At 36.9% G+C, this 17,627-nt stretch overlaps 1 protein-coding gene across 1 annotated transcript; it reads left to right on the top strand.

Annotated features, from left to right (window-relative positions):
- The first annotated feature begins 9,655 nt into the window (after nucleotides 1-9,655).
- Nucleotides 9,656-10,600, top strand: LOC102821532 (olfactory receptor 10T2-like). Its single transcript, XM_006861616.1, has one exon. The coding sequence runs from the start codon at nucleotides 9,656-9,658 to the stop codon at nucleotides 10,598-10,600; it is 945 nt and encodes a 314-aa protein (XP_006861678.1).
- The last annotated feature ends 7,027 nt before the right edge of the window (nucleotides 10,601-17,627 follow it).

Genomic DNA, 17,627 nt, shown 5'->3' with positions numbered 1-17,627 from the left:
TTTTTGTTCGTCATTTCCAATAATTATGTGGTTATTTTTAAAACTTAAGTGGATGTTTGTAGTTTATCATTAAGCATTACTGGGTGTCTCCTGGCGAATATGATCAGAAGATAGGCTTCCCTTTTCACATGTAATGTTTTGCAGGTGTTGTTGGCTCTTGTCTTAGTAATGGAATATTATGGGGTACGCATATAGCTTGGCTATATGACAACGATTGCTGTCTTTTCTTGGGTAACGTGGGGAGAAAAAGCTCCCATCTCCAGGAAAGATGTGTGATCAAAAGGACCAAAAACAGAAGTAAAATAAATTCAGAGACAAAATGCACCACTTAGGGACAGAAATAAAGCTGTGATCAACTGTCCCAAGCTACACAGGGTGTGTGTGTGCAAGGTGGAAGCCTCCCACAGTGGCTGAAGGTGTCCGTTGTCTCAGGCCCTCCTCTAGTCACGACAGTAGAGGTGCGCAGATAGATATTGAGAAGTTACTGGGAGAAAGATTGTCTATTATTTTTGTATCTGAAGGACATTTAGATATCTTCGTGTGCACAACCTAATTCTTGAGATGGTTGAGTCCTTTTATGTTGGGGTTTTACAGATTGCTTTATAAGGATCCTGCGCAGGGAGCTCAGGTAGCGCAGCAGCCGTGAATGGGGCCATGAACCACAAGGTTAGCAGCTCGAAACCACCAGCCACACCACAGGAGAAAGGTGAGGCACTCCGCTTCCACAAAGACCCACAGCCTCGAAAACCCCACACAGGGCCACCTGGAGTAGGAACCGACTCCATGGCGCACAGTCACCCAGGGTCCCCCACAATGAAATGTTAGAGCTGTGTCTCCGTAGCTGACATCGTAAGTAGCTGCCAAGCTCCTTCTCTCTGTATCGTGGGAAAACTGTCCCTTCTGATGGTGTCCAGGCTGAGCAAAGAAGGTGTGACAGGGAAAAGGAGGGCGAAACGTGCTCTTTTTTTTTTTTTTTTTGCAAATGTCTCTGCACCACTGTTAGAGCTGGTTTTCTGAGCCAGTCTGGTTGTAGCCCCACCCTCTAAACTCTGCCAGGGTGGGTGGCCACAGACAGAGTCCCCGTCTCCAGATTCTTAACTCACAGTATTTTCCTTAATATCATGATTTTTCACTTGCGAGTGTGGGAAACTGACGTCCTTTACCTTATGTTTGATCCAGATATCTGTAGTTCTGTTAGCGCTTCCTCCATGAGATCCAAGTCCCTCCATCATGGAGACTTCCCTACCTGGTTTTTGTCACCCAAACCGGAAGTCCCCTGTATGATATTCTTGATGTCGTCCTACAACTCTTCTGTCCTTTGATCATTAGTGTCTAGTGCATCAAATTTGTTCTTAAGATGATCTGTAAATTCAGGTGGGATATGTTCAAGGTTCAATTTCTGCTCTTTTGGATTGTTTTCATTTTCTTTAGCTTCAGCCTGAACTTGTATATAAGCAATAAGGCTGTTTCACAGTCTGCCACTGTACTTGTTTTGGCTGATGATATGGAGCTTTTATACTGTCTCTTCCCACAGATGTAGCCAATTTGATTATGCGTATTCCATCTGGTGGGAGACCTGGTGTGGCACTGTGGGTTAATGCGACAGACTGCAAAGCCATTTGACCTGCAAGGTCAGTGGTTCAAGCTCACCAGCTGCTCCTTGGAAACCCTATACAGGGTCGCTATGCGTCAGAACCAACTCAATGGCACTTCACAACAACAATAACACCATTCCATCTGGTGAGGTCCATATATATAGTCATCCTTAATGTTGTTTATAAACGGTGTTTGCGATGAACGAGTCATTGTCTGGCAAAATTCTATCACTGATTTCCAGCAACTTTTCTATCACCAAGGCTATTTCTCCAACTGATCCTTCCTCTTTGTTTCCAACCTTTGCATTCCAATACATTCTGATTGCTTGTTTGATCAATTTCTGACTGAAGAGTTGGTAGAATTCTTCAATTTCATCCTCACTGACTTTAGTGGTTAGTGCATAAATTTGAATAATAGTGGTATTATTTGGTTTTCCTTGTATGTGTATGGGTATTATCCTATCACAGACAGCATTATACTTCAAGGAGGGTCAGTGAAAAGGAGGAAAACCCTCAACAAGATGAAATGACACAGGGGTAGCAGCAATGGGCCCAAGAACAACAATGATTGTGAGGATGGTGCAGATGGGTCATTGTTTCGTTCGCTGTGATTCAAAATTATCTAAACAACACCTAAATACAATTCTTGTTTTTAGCCCCATATTACATAAATACTTAGAGCAGCTTTTCTGAGTGGTTTTAATCTTTAAAAACAAGTAAGCTTCAATCTTTGTAATAGATGCAGGAGCTTCAATATTTCTTGGACAATACATTTATTAATGCTACTTTATTGTTATTGTTGTTAAGTGACTTCTAGTCGATTCTGACCCATAGTGACCCTATACAGGGTTGCAAGGAGCAGCTGTTGAGCTTGAACCACCAACCTTGCAGTTCAAATGACTTGCAGTTTGACACATTAGCCCACAGTGCCACACCAATGCTCCACTACTTTATTAGATAATATAATTATTAGTATACATATTCCCAGAGTTTGGGAATCACAAACAATTAAATGAATCTGTTATTTGAACAATTGTTAATCATCTCTTTAGCGTTGTTGTTGATGTTGTTGTTGTTGTTGTTAAGTGCCCTTGAGTCAGTTGACTATAGTGACCCTGTTAGGGATTCCAAGGATCATCAATGGATTTACCCTTCTGACCTTGCAGTTAGCAGTCCCATGCTTAATATTTCTGTGATTATTGCTGTTAAATGCCATCAAGTTGGTTCTGACTCATAGCTACCTTGTACAGAGTTTCTGAGGGTTGGGGAGTAGGTTTAAACCCCAGACCTGATAATTAGCAATAGAGTGCTTATCCTACAGAGCACCACCAGGACTCCTTTGATTATTAATAGTAGAGGTAAAAGATTTCACAAAAGTTTATCAGTCATATTGAATCTCAGTGGCATCAATAGTGGGGTGGGAGGTACAGACTGTACCTTCTGACACTTTCAGAGTGTGTGACACCAAAATGACCCCCAGGGTCAACAGCTTCAGTGGTGGGCAAGTTAGTGCCATAGGGTGAAAGACTGTCAAGGCAATGGTAGCACTAGGATTGATGTCAACCATCTGTCAACTACCTTGACCAATGGAAGAAGGGAGGAGCTATAGGGAACCATGAAGGGATGAGGTCAAAGTGATAGGGTGATGTCTGAGGAAGGGTGTATGCTGCTTGATCTTACATTAGACATGCGTGGGGTGAGGAGCAATTATGGAATTTGGTGATAGCAACCCTAGTGGCCCTACTGACTTATCCTCTTTTGGAAAGTTTCTGCTTTTATTACTTATAAGCCCCTATATATTGGAAGGAGTACAGGTGTGGCGTTTAGGGTAAGCACTGGACCACAAGGTCAATTTGAACCACAAGGCTGGCAGTTCAAACTCACCAGCCACTCCTTGAAAATGCTACACAGGGCCACTATGAGTTGGAACCCACTCCGCAACAGTTAACAACAACAATACATTGTCTTGTGGTACTGGTGGTTATGCGCCATAGTTGTTATTTATGCTATAAGTATTCAACTATCTTTTAAAAAACATCATATTTTTAAAAATCATTTACATTTGCTTAAACATTTATCCTTTAAAAAATCATTTCTATTTGCTTAAATATTTATCCTTCTCAGCACTCTGCATTCATTTAAGTAGATCCAATATTTTTATCTGGAAATATTTTATTTCAGCTTGAAGATTCCTAATCACTGAAATTCTTCTCAGTTTTTATTTGTTTTTTAAAAAGTCCTATTACAACTTTATATCTATTATGTCTTTATTTTTGAGGGATACTTTCATGGTACATCAAATCTAGACTGAGTTATTATTCACTTGTTTTTTGTTTGTTTGTTTGTTTGTGTATCTTAAATATGGCATTCCTATTTCTTCTGGCATAATTATTTTCTGTTGGAAATGTCTATTATACAAGTAAACCTTCCCCTTTACATTATGTGTCCATTATTTTCTATTTTAAGATTTTTTTATCACTGGTTTCAGCAATTATATTCTGATATTCTTTGGTATAACTTTCCTTTTATCTATTCTGCTTGGTGTTATTTATTAGACTCTGGCTTGGAAATTTTTAGCAATAATATTTGCCAGTAATGTTTCTGCCTTTTATCTTGACTCTCCACACACGTGTATTTTTCATTATTCTTTCTATATTTCCATCAGTTACTGGGACCCTTTTTTGGGGATTCTTTTTCCTATTTTGTATTTCATATCGGATATTTTCTATTGCTAATTTTTCAAGTTCATTGAGAATTTTTCTTCAGTATCTACTCTGTTTTATCTTTTCCAGTAATATTTTCATTTTGGACATTTTATTTTTTATGTCTAAACTGTTCCATTTGAATCCCTCTTGTATGTTCCTTGTGTATATTTATAACATTTATGTTCATTTCTTTGACAGACAGTTTTCTAGTTTTGTGGATAAATTTGTTGTGCTATTGTTCTCGAGGCTAGTTTTATATTACTTAGATACAATATATTTTATTTATAGTGAGTTGCACATATTTGGAATGTACAACTCAACTTTTGATACCATGCATGCAACTGATTGTTACCATAATGAAACTATTAATCTAAAAACTTTTTTCATGAACATTTACAACCCATACCTACCTCTACCCAAATTTACAGACCACCAGTGACCTGTTTTCTGACTCGATACCATACTTTAGATTTCCTAGGATTATATATAAATGGAATTTATTGACTTTTGTTTAGCTACTTACATTCAACATAATGACTTTGAATTTTACTCATATTTTGTGTATGTCAATAGTTGTTCTTTCTTAATGTTAAATATATTCCATTACGAAAGGGCTTCTAAATATTCATGGAGAATTGAATTAAAAGATAATGGAATTTTTACATAAAGTTTTTTTAAAAACCCCTTTATATAAAATATACTGTATTTTACTTTTGTTTTTGTTTAAAAGTTAGTTGTTGTTGTCAGGTGCCATCGAGTCGGAACCGACTCATAGCGACCCCATGCACAGCAGTTACATATGAACTGCTATTGTTGTTGTTTGTTGTTAAGTGAAGTTGAGTCAGTTCCAACTCTTAGTGATCCTCTAAAAGGTTTCCAAGGAGTGACTGGTCGGTTTGAACTGCCATCTAAGCCATCTTTACCTTGTGTATTTCTCCACTTATTTCTCCATATCCCACTAAATACCCAGATCTTTTCATACAGACACTAGCAAGTCTATGCCTATAAAGTGTAAAAGAAATCACCTGAGTCAATGGCAAAATCCCCAGAACCCACCTCTAATATGAGAAGATCCTGTGTAGACCAAGCAATATGCATCTTCACATTCACCTCAGCAACCTCAGTGAATGTAGTCCATAAACCACCACTAGCATAAACTATGGAAATCTCATCCCTGTCCTTTATCACCATCACCACCACCACCTTACCAAAGCACAAAGAGTGCCTGGAACATAGTATGTTCTCAGTGCAAAATGATTAAATGAATGAATGCATGCATAAATGAATGGCTTCATTGGTAAATGTATTTTAAGAGAATAATCTAGCAAGTAGAATTATTGTCACCTTAAAATGAAGGCAAAACTTAAACACATAAAAAAGAAGGAACATTACTGAAAAAAAAAAAAAAAAAAAAAACACTATCTGGTTTATTCAGCTAACATACCTAAAGGAATAGGAGAAAAATATATGAAATCTGTCAAGGATGTCTCTTATTTGGCCTCTTAAAGCCATTCATCTAGATTAGAGGTGGGTAACTTTTCTTCTTCCAAGAGCTATTTGGATATTGGTAACATTATTCATGGGCAATACAAAACTATCAACTTAAAAACTAGCCTGTTATAGCAATGCCGGAGATGGAGGCAGAGAGGATGGCATGGAGAGATGGAGTGGCTGGGGACTCTAGACTCATGGAGGAGGCTTTGTGTTGGCGTCCATGGGCAGGCTTGTAGAGTATGCCCTTTGGTTATTTGAATGATTATATATTCCTGAGTGTTTCAGTGTACATCCAAAAAAAGAAAAAAACAGAGGAAATAGAAGCAAATATTGTTGAATGATAATTCATGGAGGGGATTGTAATCATTGCAATGAAATGAAATACAATAAGGTAAATGTAAAGCTGATGTTCTGCCATGTAAATTATCACTCAATTCACAATAAAGACTTAAAATATATATATAGCCTGCTACGTTTGATGAAGTATTTAAGTAACTCACCCCTAATGTAATGACTGGAACTGGTTGCTTTGGAAGGGCCAGATCAAATTATTTCACAGACCTTATGAAATCTTTGAGCTGGACGTTCCCTACCCCTGACCTAGATCCACAGTCCATAAAGCTAATAATTGAAGGAATTACAACTCATTCCTTCAATCAGCAAATGTAATCTTGAACTTAAATAAACACCCCTTGAATGTAATCATACTATTCAAAGCTATCTATCTTCTACACTGATCAAGTAAGCTAGATAATTCATTGATCCACTGCTTTTTTGGGGAACTGAATATATGCATAATAAATCAATACATTTCTAATGCCTAGATTCCAAAGAAGGATCTCTCTCCAAGGTCTTTTTCTCTTGGGATGCCCAGCTATATAAGACCCAGGCATTTTACTGGAGCATCTGACATCAGATACACAAAGCTGTAAAGATTAGGGTTTTCCAAGCAACTCCAGGCCAACTACAAGACAAAACTGTTTCATCTTTCAAGGTTCATGGCCACTGGACTTTCCACAATCAGACCTGGTGACTGATGGTTTTCAAAATTTGGACTGTTTTTCTCTTCTTTAGATTTTGATGGATTCAGGAGAAAGTAACTTGGGATTGTGTCAGAACTCTACCTGTGAATGTAAGTCCCTCCTTTATATTATAGCTGTAGAAACCTCTTTTAGTACAATCATCTGTCAGTTCACTCTATAAACAAATCTTGTATCACAGAAAGATTCAGAAGGTCCAAATGTACATCAAGATCCAGGGCAAAACACAGGAACAGAAGCCATGTAACGAGGACAGTGGCCCATTCAGATGTGGTTTTCTGGATCTGGAAGAAAGTAAAGCAAGGAAAAGGTTAGAGATTTACATCTAGAAGAGAATAATAGATAGTGTAGATCAACAAAATCACAATAAACTGTACTTAAATTAGGAAATAGGATCAAGTTTTAGGAATAACAAGGTAGATACTTATTTTAGCAGAAGAAAAAACATGGGTAATAGATTAAAGGTAGAAGAAGAAGAGATAGTTGTAAACAGAAGGGAGAAACAAAATCTGCCTCAGTATCACAGAGTAGAGAAAGGTTTGATCTATAGCCTACCTTACCAGGTAGGTGGAGAAACAAACAGCAAATACAAGTCAAAACTCTAAAACTAGGATCCAGGTCATTCAGAAGACAGCCTTGAATGGAGAAGGTTAGAATATCTGGGACAGGGTCTCATCTCTACTGCTAAATGGTTAGGCCACCCAGTTCTTTAAATCTACTTCTATGGGCCCCAGTTTCCTCATTTGTAACATGAGGAAAATGAACTACACACTAACAGTTAACATTTACTGAATGCACACAGTGAGTCAACAATTGTCTTCTGAGCATGTGGTACTCACAAAACTCTATGATTATGATATTAATATTGCCATTTCAGAGATGAGAAACCAAGGCACAGAGAAATGATTTCTCCAGTCAAAGAGTAGCAAGGTCATGCCTCCAGCATAAGTTGTCTGGCTCCAGAGACTGCATCTTTCCCAATCTCACTGTGATCCCAGCAAATGATCCCAAAACTAACTGACAGAAGTAAATAAAAAACAGCTGTCAACTTCATTTAGAGTTACTTAAGGAAGCATTTCCGGGAGCTCTGGTAGTATAGTGGTTATGAATCAATCTGCTAATGTCACTGTCAGCAGTTCGAAACAACCAGCTGTTCTGCGGGAGAAAGATGAGGCTTTCTGCTCCTGTAAAGATTTACAACCTTGGAAACCCTATGCAGGGTCACTATGAGTCGGGATCAACTCCATGGCACATAACAACAACAAGGAAGCATTTCAGATAAATGTATACCTGGGGTTTTGTAGGAGAGATAGATATTAGCTAATAGTAAGGAATAAAGAACAGCAAACAAAGGAAATTCAAAGATATGTATAGAGACAGAGATTGGAATGAGTTATGTATAATCACAGGGAATGAGTCAGTTTGCCTACAGCTGTGAAGTGGAGGTATATCTTATAATACCAGTGATGATACCAGTGATATACCTAGTATGATATACCTAATATGATATAATCTATATAATCTAGTGATATACCTAAAATGATATAATCTAATTCCCAGTAACACCTAAGATAGTAATTAAGAAACAATTCCAGAAATGATGCCATGAGAAACAATTGAAGAGACTGAGGATGATAGCCAAGAGGAAAATAAGACCCTTAAAGGGACATGGTTGTTTAATTTAAATAACTAAAAGGCCGTCATCTATAAAAATAAATTAAACTTCTTGTGAGTAACTACAGAGGACAAGCACAAGACAACGGGTATAGCTGTATCAAGGAAACATAGTTGAGCTAGGCATAAGAAACTATTTCTCTTAAGAACAAGCTGATTTATTGACTATAGAGATTGTATTATACTTGTCCAAATTGTTGTGAAGAAGTTCACAGAACTTGGTGCAAACTAGGATAGAAGATTCCTAGCTATTCTTCTTCAATACAAAGATTTTTTAATTCTCTAAAGTTGGTATGAAAATTTTAGTCATCTCCAAATCAAAGTAAAGCTCTACCTACAGATAACAGTGAGAGTTTTTCTGAGATCAGTTGGGAGCAACAGGTATTGAGGCAGAGAAGAGAAAGTGGAAGTGTCAGGCCCAGCTTCACCTTATTTGGAGGGGAAATCTCAGGCCCAGCTTTACTTGAGCTTTTATTGAGTTCTTGGTCCCAGAAATCTATGCATTCGTAATAAAAGAAACACCAATATTTGGGATCATTGTATGCCTATTCCAAAGGCTTCATGATCAATCACAGGAAAATACAATCTGAATGCTTTAAAATGAAATTATTAACATCTGAACAAGTAACATTGGAGTCAGAGATGTGAGGGAATATATAAACAGTTTTTTTCATTTATTTGTGTTCTTCTTTTTTCTCTGAATCAGATTTTCATATCATGACTATAAATATAAGTGTTTTATACAGGCTGTCCCTCTCATATGGGCTAAGCAAATAGTTTCATCTTTTGGGGCCTCAATATTTTCCTGTGTAAAATGATAGGATTTGATGATATGAGCTTTAATCACTTCTTTATTTGATACACTACGAATATTCTATGCACGTATGAATACAAAGAGCAGAAACAACTTACAAAAATAAAGAATTTTAAAACTTTTCTTTGAATTTGGGATTTATTTATGAGACTGCTCCTTATCCTTCCTTCTCCCAGCCCCTAATCAGTCTGCTTTGATTTTGTGTGATTCATGTTTCCAAACTAGTATTATCATCTTTGTAGAAGATATACCAGTGGGGTTTATATGAGGTCATTTCAGTATTTACTTCCTGCTCTCAATTTCAGGTTGTCTGAATCAGATTCTCACTGACCAATGAAGAAACAGAACCAAAGTATAATCACCGAGTTCATCCTTATAGGATTCTCAACCCTGGGGGATCTACAGATCCTTCTTTTCTTTATCTTCCTGCTGGTCTACCTGACCACTTTGATGGCCAATACCACCATCATGACTGTCATTCGTCTAGACCGGACATTGCACACCCCCATGTACTTCTTCCTCTTTGTTCTTTCCTGTTCTGAAACCTGCTATACCTTAGTCATTGTACCCAAAATGCTGACCAACCTGCTTTCCACAAATCCAGCTATTTCTTTTTACGGGTGTGCTACCCAGCTGTATTTTTTTGTGGGTTTGGCTTGTACCAACTGTTTTCTCATTGCGGTGATGGGCTATGATCGGTATGTTGCCATCTGCAACCCTCTCAACTACACTCTCATTGTCAGCAGAGCCACCTGCGTGCAGTTGGTTCTAGCCTCAAGTATCTGTGGTTTCCTGATCTCTGTGGTTGTCAATGTCCTGGTGTTCAGTGTGCCCTTCTGTGCCTCTAATAGGGTCAACCACTTTTTTTGTGACATCTCCCCTGTCATCAAATTGGGCTGTACAGATACCAATCTGAAGGAGATGGTCATCTTCTTCCTCAGCATTCTGGTTCTACTGGTTCCCTTTGTGCTCATATTCATCTCCTATATCTTCATAGTTTCCACCATACTCAAGATATCCTCAGTGGAGGGGCAAAGGAAGGCTTTTGCCACCTGTGCCTCCCACCTCACAGTGGTCATTGTCCACTATGGTTGTGCCTCCTTTATCTACTTACGGCCCACATCCCTGTACTCCTCAGACAAGGATCGGCTGGTAGCAGTGACCTACACTGTAATTACCCCACTTCTCAATCCCCTTGTTTACACACTGAGAAATAAAGAAGTAAAGACAGCTCTGAGGAAGGTCCTAAATAGATACCCATTTCCCAAAACTGTGTAAGTCAATAACTCAGGAAAGCTATATTCATAAAAGTATATTGAAGGAACTGTAATTATTGAAATTAAACAAAGTGTATGACTTGTTGAATATAAAACTGATGGTCTGCTCTGTTAACCAGCACTCAGTTAACAATAAAAAGTTTAAAAAAAATAAATGTATTGGATAGAACTACAATTCTATAATCGATCTGATATTTTCTCCTAAGTGTCCTCGAAGGGGGAAAAAAAGGAATAAGAACTTCAAGTAGCCTTGATTGTTTTTATTGGAAAGTTCTTCCTGAAGTTTAGCCTTTTATCCAATGCAAAACCAAAAAAAAAAAAAAAAAAAAACAAAAAAAGAAATCTATTGCCATCAAGTTCAGGGTGGAATTGCTCCTTAAGGTTTCCAGACTGTAAATCTTTATGGTAGTAGACAGCCTTAGTTTTTCTCCTATGGAGTAGCTAGTGTGTATGAACCATCAACCATAATATTTAAGCATTAGCAGCCCAATGCTTAACACACAGTGCCACCAGGACACCTTATCCACTGTATGTTGTTGTTGTTGTTAAATGCCACCAAGTTGATTCCGACCCATAATGACCCTGTATAGGGTTTGCAAGGAGCAGCTGGTGAGCTTGAACCACCAACCTTGCAGTTCAAATAACTTTGCAGTCTGATGCATTAGCCCACAGTGCCACACCAGGACTCCATTCATGGTACAAGTTATCCCAGTTAGTCCCCAGAAAGTCGTGTTAATATGGATATATTGAAGGATCAAGCCATTGCTATTTTCATGTGCTATGAAAGTCCGTTTTCTCAGATGACCATATCAAGTAAGTACTATATTGTCTTGTTGTGTTATTCCCATCTGGAAATTCCCCGTTCTACATTGAAGGAAACAAGGGAGAATGTTGTTGTAAGTCTCTGCGTGGGTTTAGATATTTTTGAGGTTTAAAAAGAAATATTTTCAGTAAATTGATTATTACTGGTAGATAAATTTGTTGTTGTTGTTAGGTGCCATCGAGTCGGTACCAACTCATAGCAACTCTATGTACAATGGAACGAAACACTGCCCTGTCCTGGGCCAACCTCACAATTATTGTCACATTTGAGCCCATTGATGCTGCCACTTTCCCAATCCATCTCACTGGGGGTCTTCCTCTTTTTCTCTAACCCTCCACCTTACCAAATGTGGTGCCCTTCTCGAGCAACAATATGTTCAAAGTATGAGAGACAGAGTTTGGTCATCCTGGCTTCCAAGGATCACTCTGGCTGCAATAAATAGGGGGAGATTAAAGTTTTCAGACACTGGTAGTGGAATAGAAAACACAAACTTGGGAGTAACAAAGATCCAAATTTGACCTATGATTCAGATAATTTTCCACTTAAGTACCTTAGGCCAGGTTTGAACTCTTTCATTACCAGCTTTTCCCTGTTTAATTAGGAAAGTACAATACCTGTCCCAGTTGGCCATTGTAATAATTAGATTAATTAATCTATGCAAAGCAATTCAGTACTTACATGATTTTGTTGTTGTTGTTAAGTCCTGTTGAGTCAGTTCCGACCTATAGCCACCTGTATGTGGTTTCTGAGGAGTGACTGGTGAGCTTGAGTCACCAATCTTATGGTTCAAACTGACTGCAGTCCAGAGTATTAAACCACAGCCCCATACCAGGCCTCCACTAATCTAATAGGAAGCATTAAAATATTAGTTTTCATTCATATCCCTTTTATTTTCCTTCTTTTGTAAACTAGGATTCAACTTGATATTACACACAGTGTAAAAGTATGTTCACCATTAAAGAAGCCTGAGTTCTGTTTACTTATCAGCTACTATGTGCAAAGCCTTAAACTAAGTACTATAAAGTGCGCAGTTCTCTCTTTCTGCCATAGCTCACTATTGTTGTTGTTGTTAAGGACCGTTCAGTCAGTTCCAACCCTGGATAGGGTTTCTGAGGAGTGATCAGTGAGTGATCAGGAGTGATCAGTGTAAAAGTATGTTCACCATTAAAGAACCCTGAGTTCTGTTTACTTATCAGCTACTATGTGCAAAGCCTTAAACTAAGTACTATAAAGTGCGCAGTTCTCTCTTTCTGCCATAGCTCACTATTGTTGTTGTTGTTAAGGACCGTTCAGTCAGTTCAAACCCTGGATAGGGTTTCTGAGGAGTGATCAGTGAGCTTGAACTGCCGACCTTGCAGTCCAGAGCATTAATCCACAACCCCACACCAGACCTCCTCACTAGATCTTACTTTAAGAAATGATAGTGTTTCAGTCACCATTATAACTACAGCGAATATTTTTGACTGAATTTACTGTGGCATTATTACAGACACATTTCAATGAAAGAACTGATTATGTAATATCAGTTAATACATTTTCATTTACCCAACTTTTCACATTAGCAACATGTAACTTAAGAGATCTTGCTTCAGTGCCATACAACTTAAATTTAGAAATAAATTCCATTATTTACTTGTTGAGTGTGCATGAACAAATAAACTGTGCAAATTGACAAAATTTGAAAGTAATGCTTATCCCAAGGTTTGAAAGAGGAAATGCCTTAGAATGTCTAGCATACTGTTTTAAGAAATACATTTTATAAATTTTAAGAATTAACATTATTGTAATTATATGTAACAGCTTTATGTGGTAAAGTGAAAAAGGGAAGATTAAAATGAAGACTATAAGGGGGAAAAAAGAGAAAGAAAAGCTAGTATTGGAAGAACAGAGAAAAACCAGAAAAGTAAAACAACAGGAGAGTGATAACAAACTTAGTTGAATTTACATTATGCTAACAGTGATTTCTTTTTTAATGTCTGAACTTCTGATATTTTTCCATGCTGTATCAAGTGGTTTGGCGGTAAGTATCTCCCCAATAAGTTTAAGTTGTTAGTATATCCTTAGTTCATCATAATACAATGTTCGAAACACTGTTAGAACATTCCTTTGATGATATTAATAAGTGAAGGAGAGCATGCAAGTACATTTCTGACATTTTCCCACTGATTTAGGGATTTGAGCTTTATTTATTGAGAGAAAGTTGACACTACCCACTTCTAAGAGGTGAATGAGAGTTTGGGAGATTTCTTCTGCTTTAGAAAATAATGCAAATTAACTTTCATAGTGATTCTCTGTGCTACAGAATTCTCTGAACACAATTTTTTCTACCTGTCAAACACATGCACAAACTCCCATTTGTAAATTCTACTTTCCTCTGATTTGCACAAGGTTTAAATACTTTTCTGTCTAGCTGTTACATATTTGTGAGTATTCACACACTTGTCTTGTACCTTGGATCGCTAGAATACTTCCTGCTCATCTCAGAAACTGATGCAGACTGGCATTGAATTGACATTTTGAATGACCATAATGGCAATCATGGTTTCAATAATGAAGAACCATAGGTTTTCAAAATCTTTGTTAAACTAATAAATTATAATAAAACTTGGGTTATGCAAGGTCTTCTAATTTATCAGCAGATAGAAATGATCACAAAATTTAAGGGATTATTTCCTGGATTTGCAGTAGTCCCTTTAATACTGATCAAAGTTTATTTTATATACTCAATGTAGGATATGTGTTCTACTGTCATTCATTTATATAATAAGTAGACAACTGGCATCTATTACTCCTTAAACAGAGTGATAGTAGTTAAAGCAGATAGGTAAAAATCATTGCAGACAGAGACCATTACAATACAATGTGATGAATGATTTATTGACCTGCAAGGGCTGTACTGGGTCGCTATGGGTCGGAACCGACTCGATGGCACTTAACAACAACAACAACAACAAGGGCTGTACACAGTGTGAATAACTAAATTCAATCTTAGAGTAAATAACATTTAAGTTGGAACCTGAAAATAAGTAGCAAATAAAAATTTAACAAGTGTTAAAAGAATGTTTCAGGCAGGTGTACAGGTTCAGAGAAAAAGTGCATGGCTCAGTGAATAAATTTAAACATCCCATGTGGCTGCAACACAAACATCGAGGGACAGAGTTGATGAAGATTAGGCAGTAAAGATAAGTTCATGAGAAAAGGTTATGCAGATTTAATCCAATAATATGAACAAGCAGGGTTTCTCTAAAATGTTCAAGAGTGGGTCCATATTTTTTACACTTCAAAATTTCCACACTAATGGCAAAAAGGAAAAGTATATATGTATTATATAGTCCTGGTGTGGCACCGTAGGATAAGCACTGAACCTCAAGGTCGTTTGAAATTCAAGGTCAGCTGTTCAACCTCAGCAGCTACTCCTCCTCGGAAACCCTATATACAATCTCTGTGCATTGGAACCAACTCATGGCACTTAACAACAACAGCATCCTTATTAACCTTTCTAATTATCTTGATATAAAGAAACTTGTTAAAACATTCAACATGCAGTTATAGTTTTCTGGTGTGGTGCTGTTGAATAAGCACTGGACTGTTAACGACAAGCTCAGTGGTTCAAACCCACCAGTCACTCCTAGGAAACTCCATACAGGGTTGCTATAAGTAGGAACCTACTCCGCAACTATTAATAACAAAAACAGCATCAAACTAAAAATAGTAGGAAATGCCTTAAACGAAATCTTTCTTAATCTTAATGATGAAATATGAGGAATATTCCCCTTGAGATCAGGAATGTAACAATAATGCTCACTAAATCCAGTTCTAGTCAATGTTGTGCTACAAGTCCTTGTTGGGTCAATAAAGTAAGGTAAACAAATAAAATAATGGTGATTCAAAGGGAAGAAATTAAATTCTGGTCATTGACAATACTATTAGGAACAGAAATTACTAAAGAACATATAGATAAAATATATAAATTAATAAAAAGTATTTACATTATAATCTGATGTCAATAATACAAATATCCATTACATTTCTGTATATCAGCAGAAAAAAGGGAATTCCTACACCTAAAAATATGGAATATGAAAATGTAAAAGACCAAGAACAACTTGTCTAAAGGACAAATAACAAACTTATAATAAAGATTCAATAAATAGAATAATACTGGTGAAAGAATAGGTACATTGAATAATGAAGCAGGAAAGATAATTTAAAAATACTATATATGTGTACATATGTAGTATTTAAATATATATGTATATTTATATATATATCCATCTAGTTAATAACAAAAGTGACAAAACTATAATATAAGTGAATCTTTGCATATTGAAATTAAGAATGATTGTTTTCTAAAAATATTGTTTGGGTATTCATAAGGTTCAAATGAATCTTTAATTGTACCATACATCATACACAAAAAAATCAATTCTGGATGAATATTAGAACAAAATGGCTACGTTAAAGCAACAAACTGTCTATAACACAATATTTAAAATATATGCATGATTTGTAGAGGGAGAAGTTGCTTGAACAGCACAGTAAAAGAATTACTCAGAAAGGAGAAGATCGATAGTTTATACTTCATGCAAATTTAGAACTTCTAGTTTTGAAAAGACATCTTTGTTGTTGTTGGTAGCCATCAAGACAGTTCAGATTCATAGAGACTCTATGTATAATAGACTGCAGCTATGGCCCTGTACCATCCTCACAATCATTCCTATGTTTGATCCCATTATTGCAGCCATTTTGTTAATCCATCTCATTAGTAAAAATATAATTCAAATATTAGATAAAATATTTGAAATATAATAACTAAGAAGGTACTGGCATGCCAACCATATTATAATATTTCTATGAATCAATAAGGAAAAGAAATATACCAGGTTTTAAAAAAGGACTAAGGATTTAAATGGAGCTTTGAGAAAAGGGAAAATTCAATGGCTAGTTAAGTTTATAGAAAGGCAGTCAACCACATTAGTATTACAACATATCAATAAAATACCATTTCATAAATCAGAATGTCTCAAATGAAAAAGAATTATTAAATATCAATTTTTTTACAGATGAAAATCACCAGAATCCCCATGTAATAATGGTGGTAAGACTGTAAATTGGTACAATCACCTTGGAAAACTATGTGGCACTTGGGAGTCCTTGGATGTAACAAACAGATAACGTGCTAAATTGCTAATCTAAAAATTGGAGGTACAAGTCCTTAGAAGAAAGGCATTACGATTTACCTCTGAAAAATCAGTCACTGAAAATTCTAGAGAGTGCAGTTCTATTCTGACACACATGTGGTGTTATGAATAGGAATTTAGTCCACAGTAACTGGCTAGTATAGAACACATATGCTTTCACTCTTTAAATTTTGCTGGGTAGCAAACCACCTCCGAGAATGGGGACTTAAAATTCTTGCTGTGTGTTTGTGGGTTGGCTAGGAGTTGACTAATCTAAGCTAGGTTCAGTCAGCATGGTATCTCTGCTTCAAGTTGAACATTTGTTGGTTTGACCCCTTTTAATAGGTTAGGACTAAATCTACATAAAGTAAGAGTATCCATTCTAGAGTCTGGGGTTAAAAGAATAAAAAAAACTACTAGTAACTGGCCAATTGCAACTTCTGCCCACATTTCATCATTTTACATCAAGGCCAATACCAATCCTAACTCAACATTTGTTGTTTTTGTTGGATGTCATCAACTCAATTTTCAACTTACAAAGACCCAATGTGAACTACCCCATAGGATTTTCTAGGCTGCAGCGTAGTGGTTACAAATTGGGCTGTGAACCTTAAGAACAATCGTTCAAAACTACCAGCTGTTCCACAGGAGAAAGATGAAGGTTTCCTGCTCCCGTAAAGATTTATATCCTCGGAAACCCTGTACAGGGTCGCTATGAGTCAGAACTGACTCCATAGTACATAACTAACCACCAACCTTTATGGGAGCAGATCAAAAGGTCTTTCTCCCTCAGAAGCAACTGGGTGAGTTTGAACTGCCAAACTTTCAGTTAGCAGCCAAGTACTTAACAGTTATGTCACCAGGGCACCTTAGCTCAATGTGTAAGGTGGGGAATAATATTCAGTCTCTCATGGAAGTGGTTGCAAAGTCAAATGGCAAAACAAACAAACAAACAAAAGGTGGAGATTTGACACTAGAATTTCAATCTACAACAGTATGTGGTATCACTCCAGGTGCAAGCCATC

The sequence above is a fragment of the Chrysochloris asiatica genome, unplaced genomic scaffold, assembly GCF_000296735.1.
Source record: "Chrysochloris asiatica unplaced genomic scaffold, ChrAsi1.0 scaffold00042, whole genome shotgun sequence".
NCBI classification, from domain to species: Eukaryota; Metazoa; Chordata; class Mammalia; order Afrosoricida; family Chrysochloridae; genus Chrysochloris; species Chrysochloris asiatica.
Note: the sequence above shows the minus strand (reverse complement) of the source record. Positions and strands in the feature narration are given on the sequence as shown.

What these genes read in the sequence shown, in the direction of transcription:
- LOC102821532 (XM_006861616.1), top strand. Translation starts at nt 9,656, where the DNA reads ATGAAGAAACAGAACCAAAGTATAATCACCGAGTTCATCCTTATAGGA.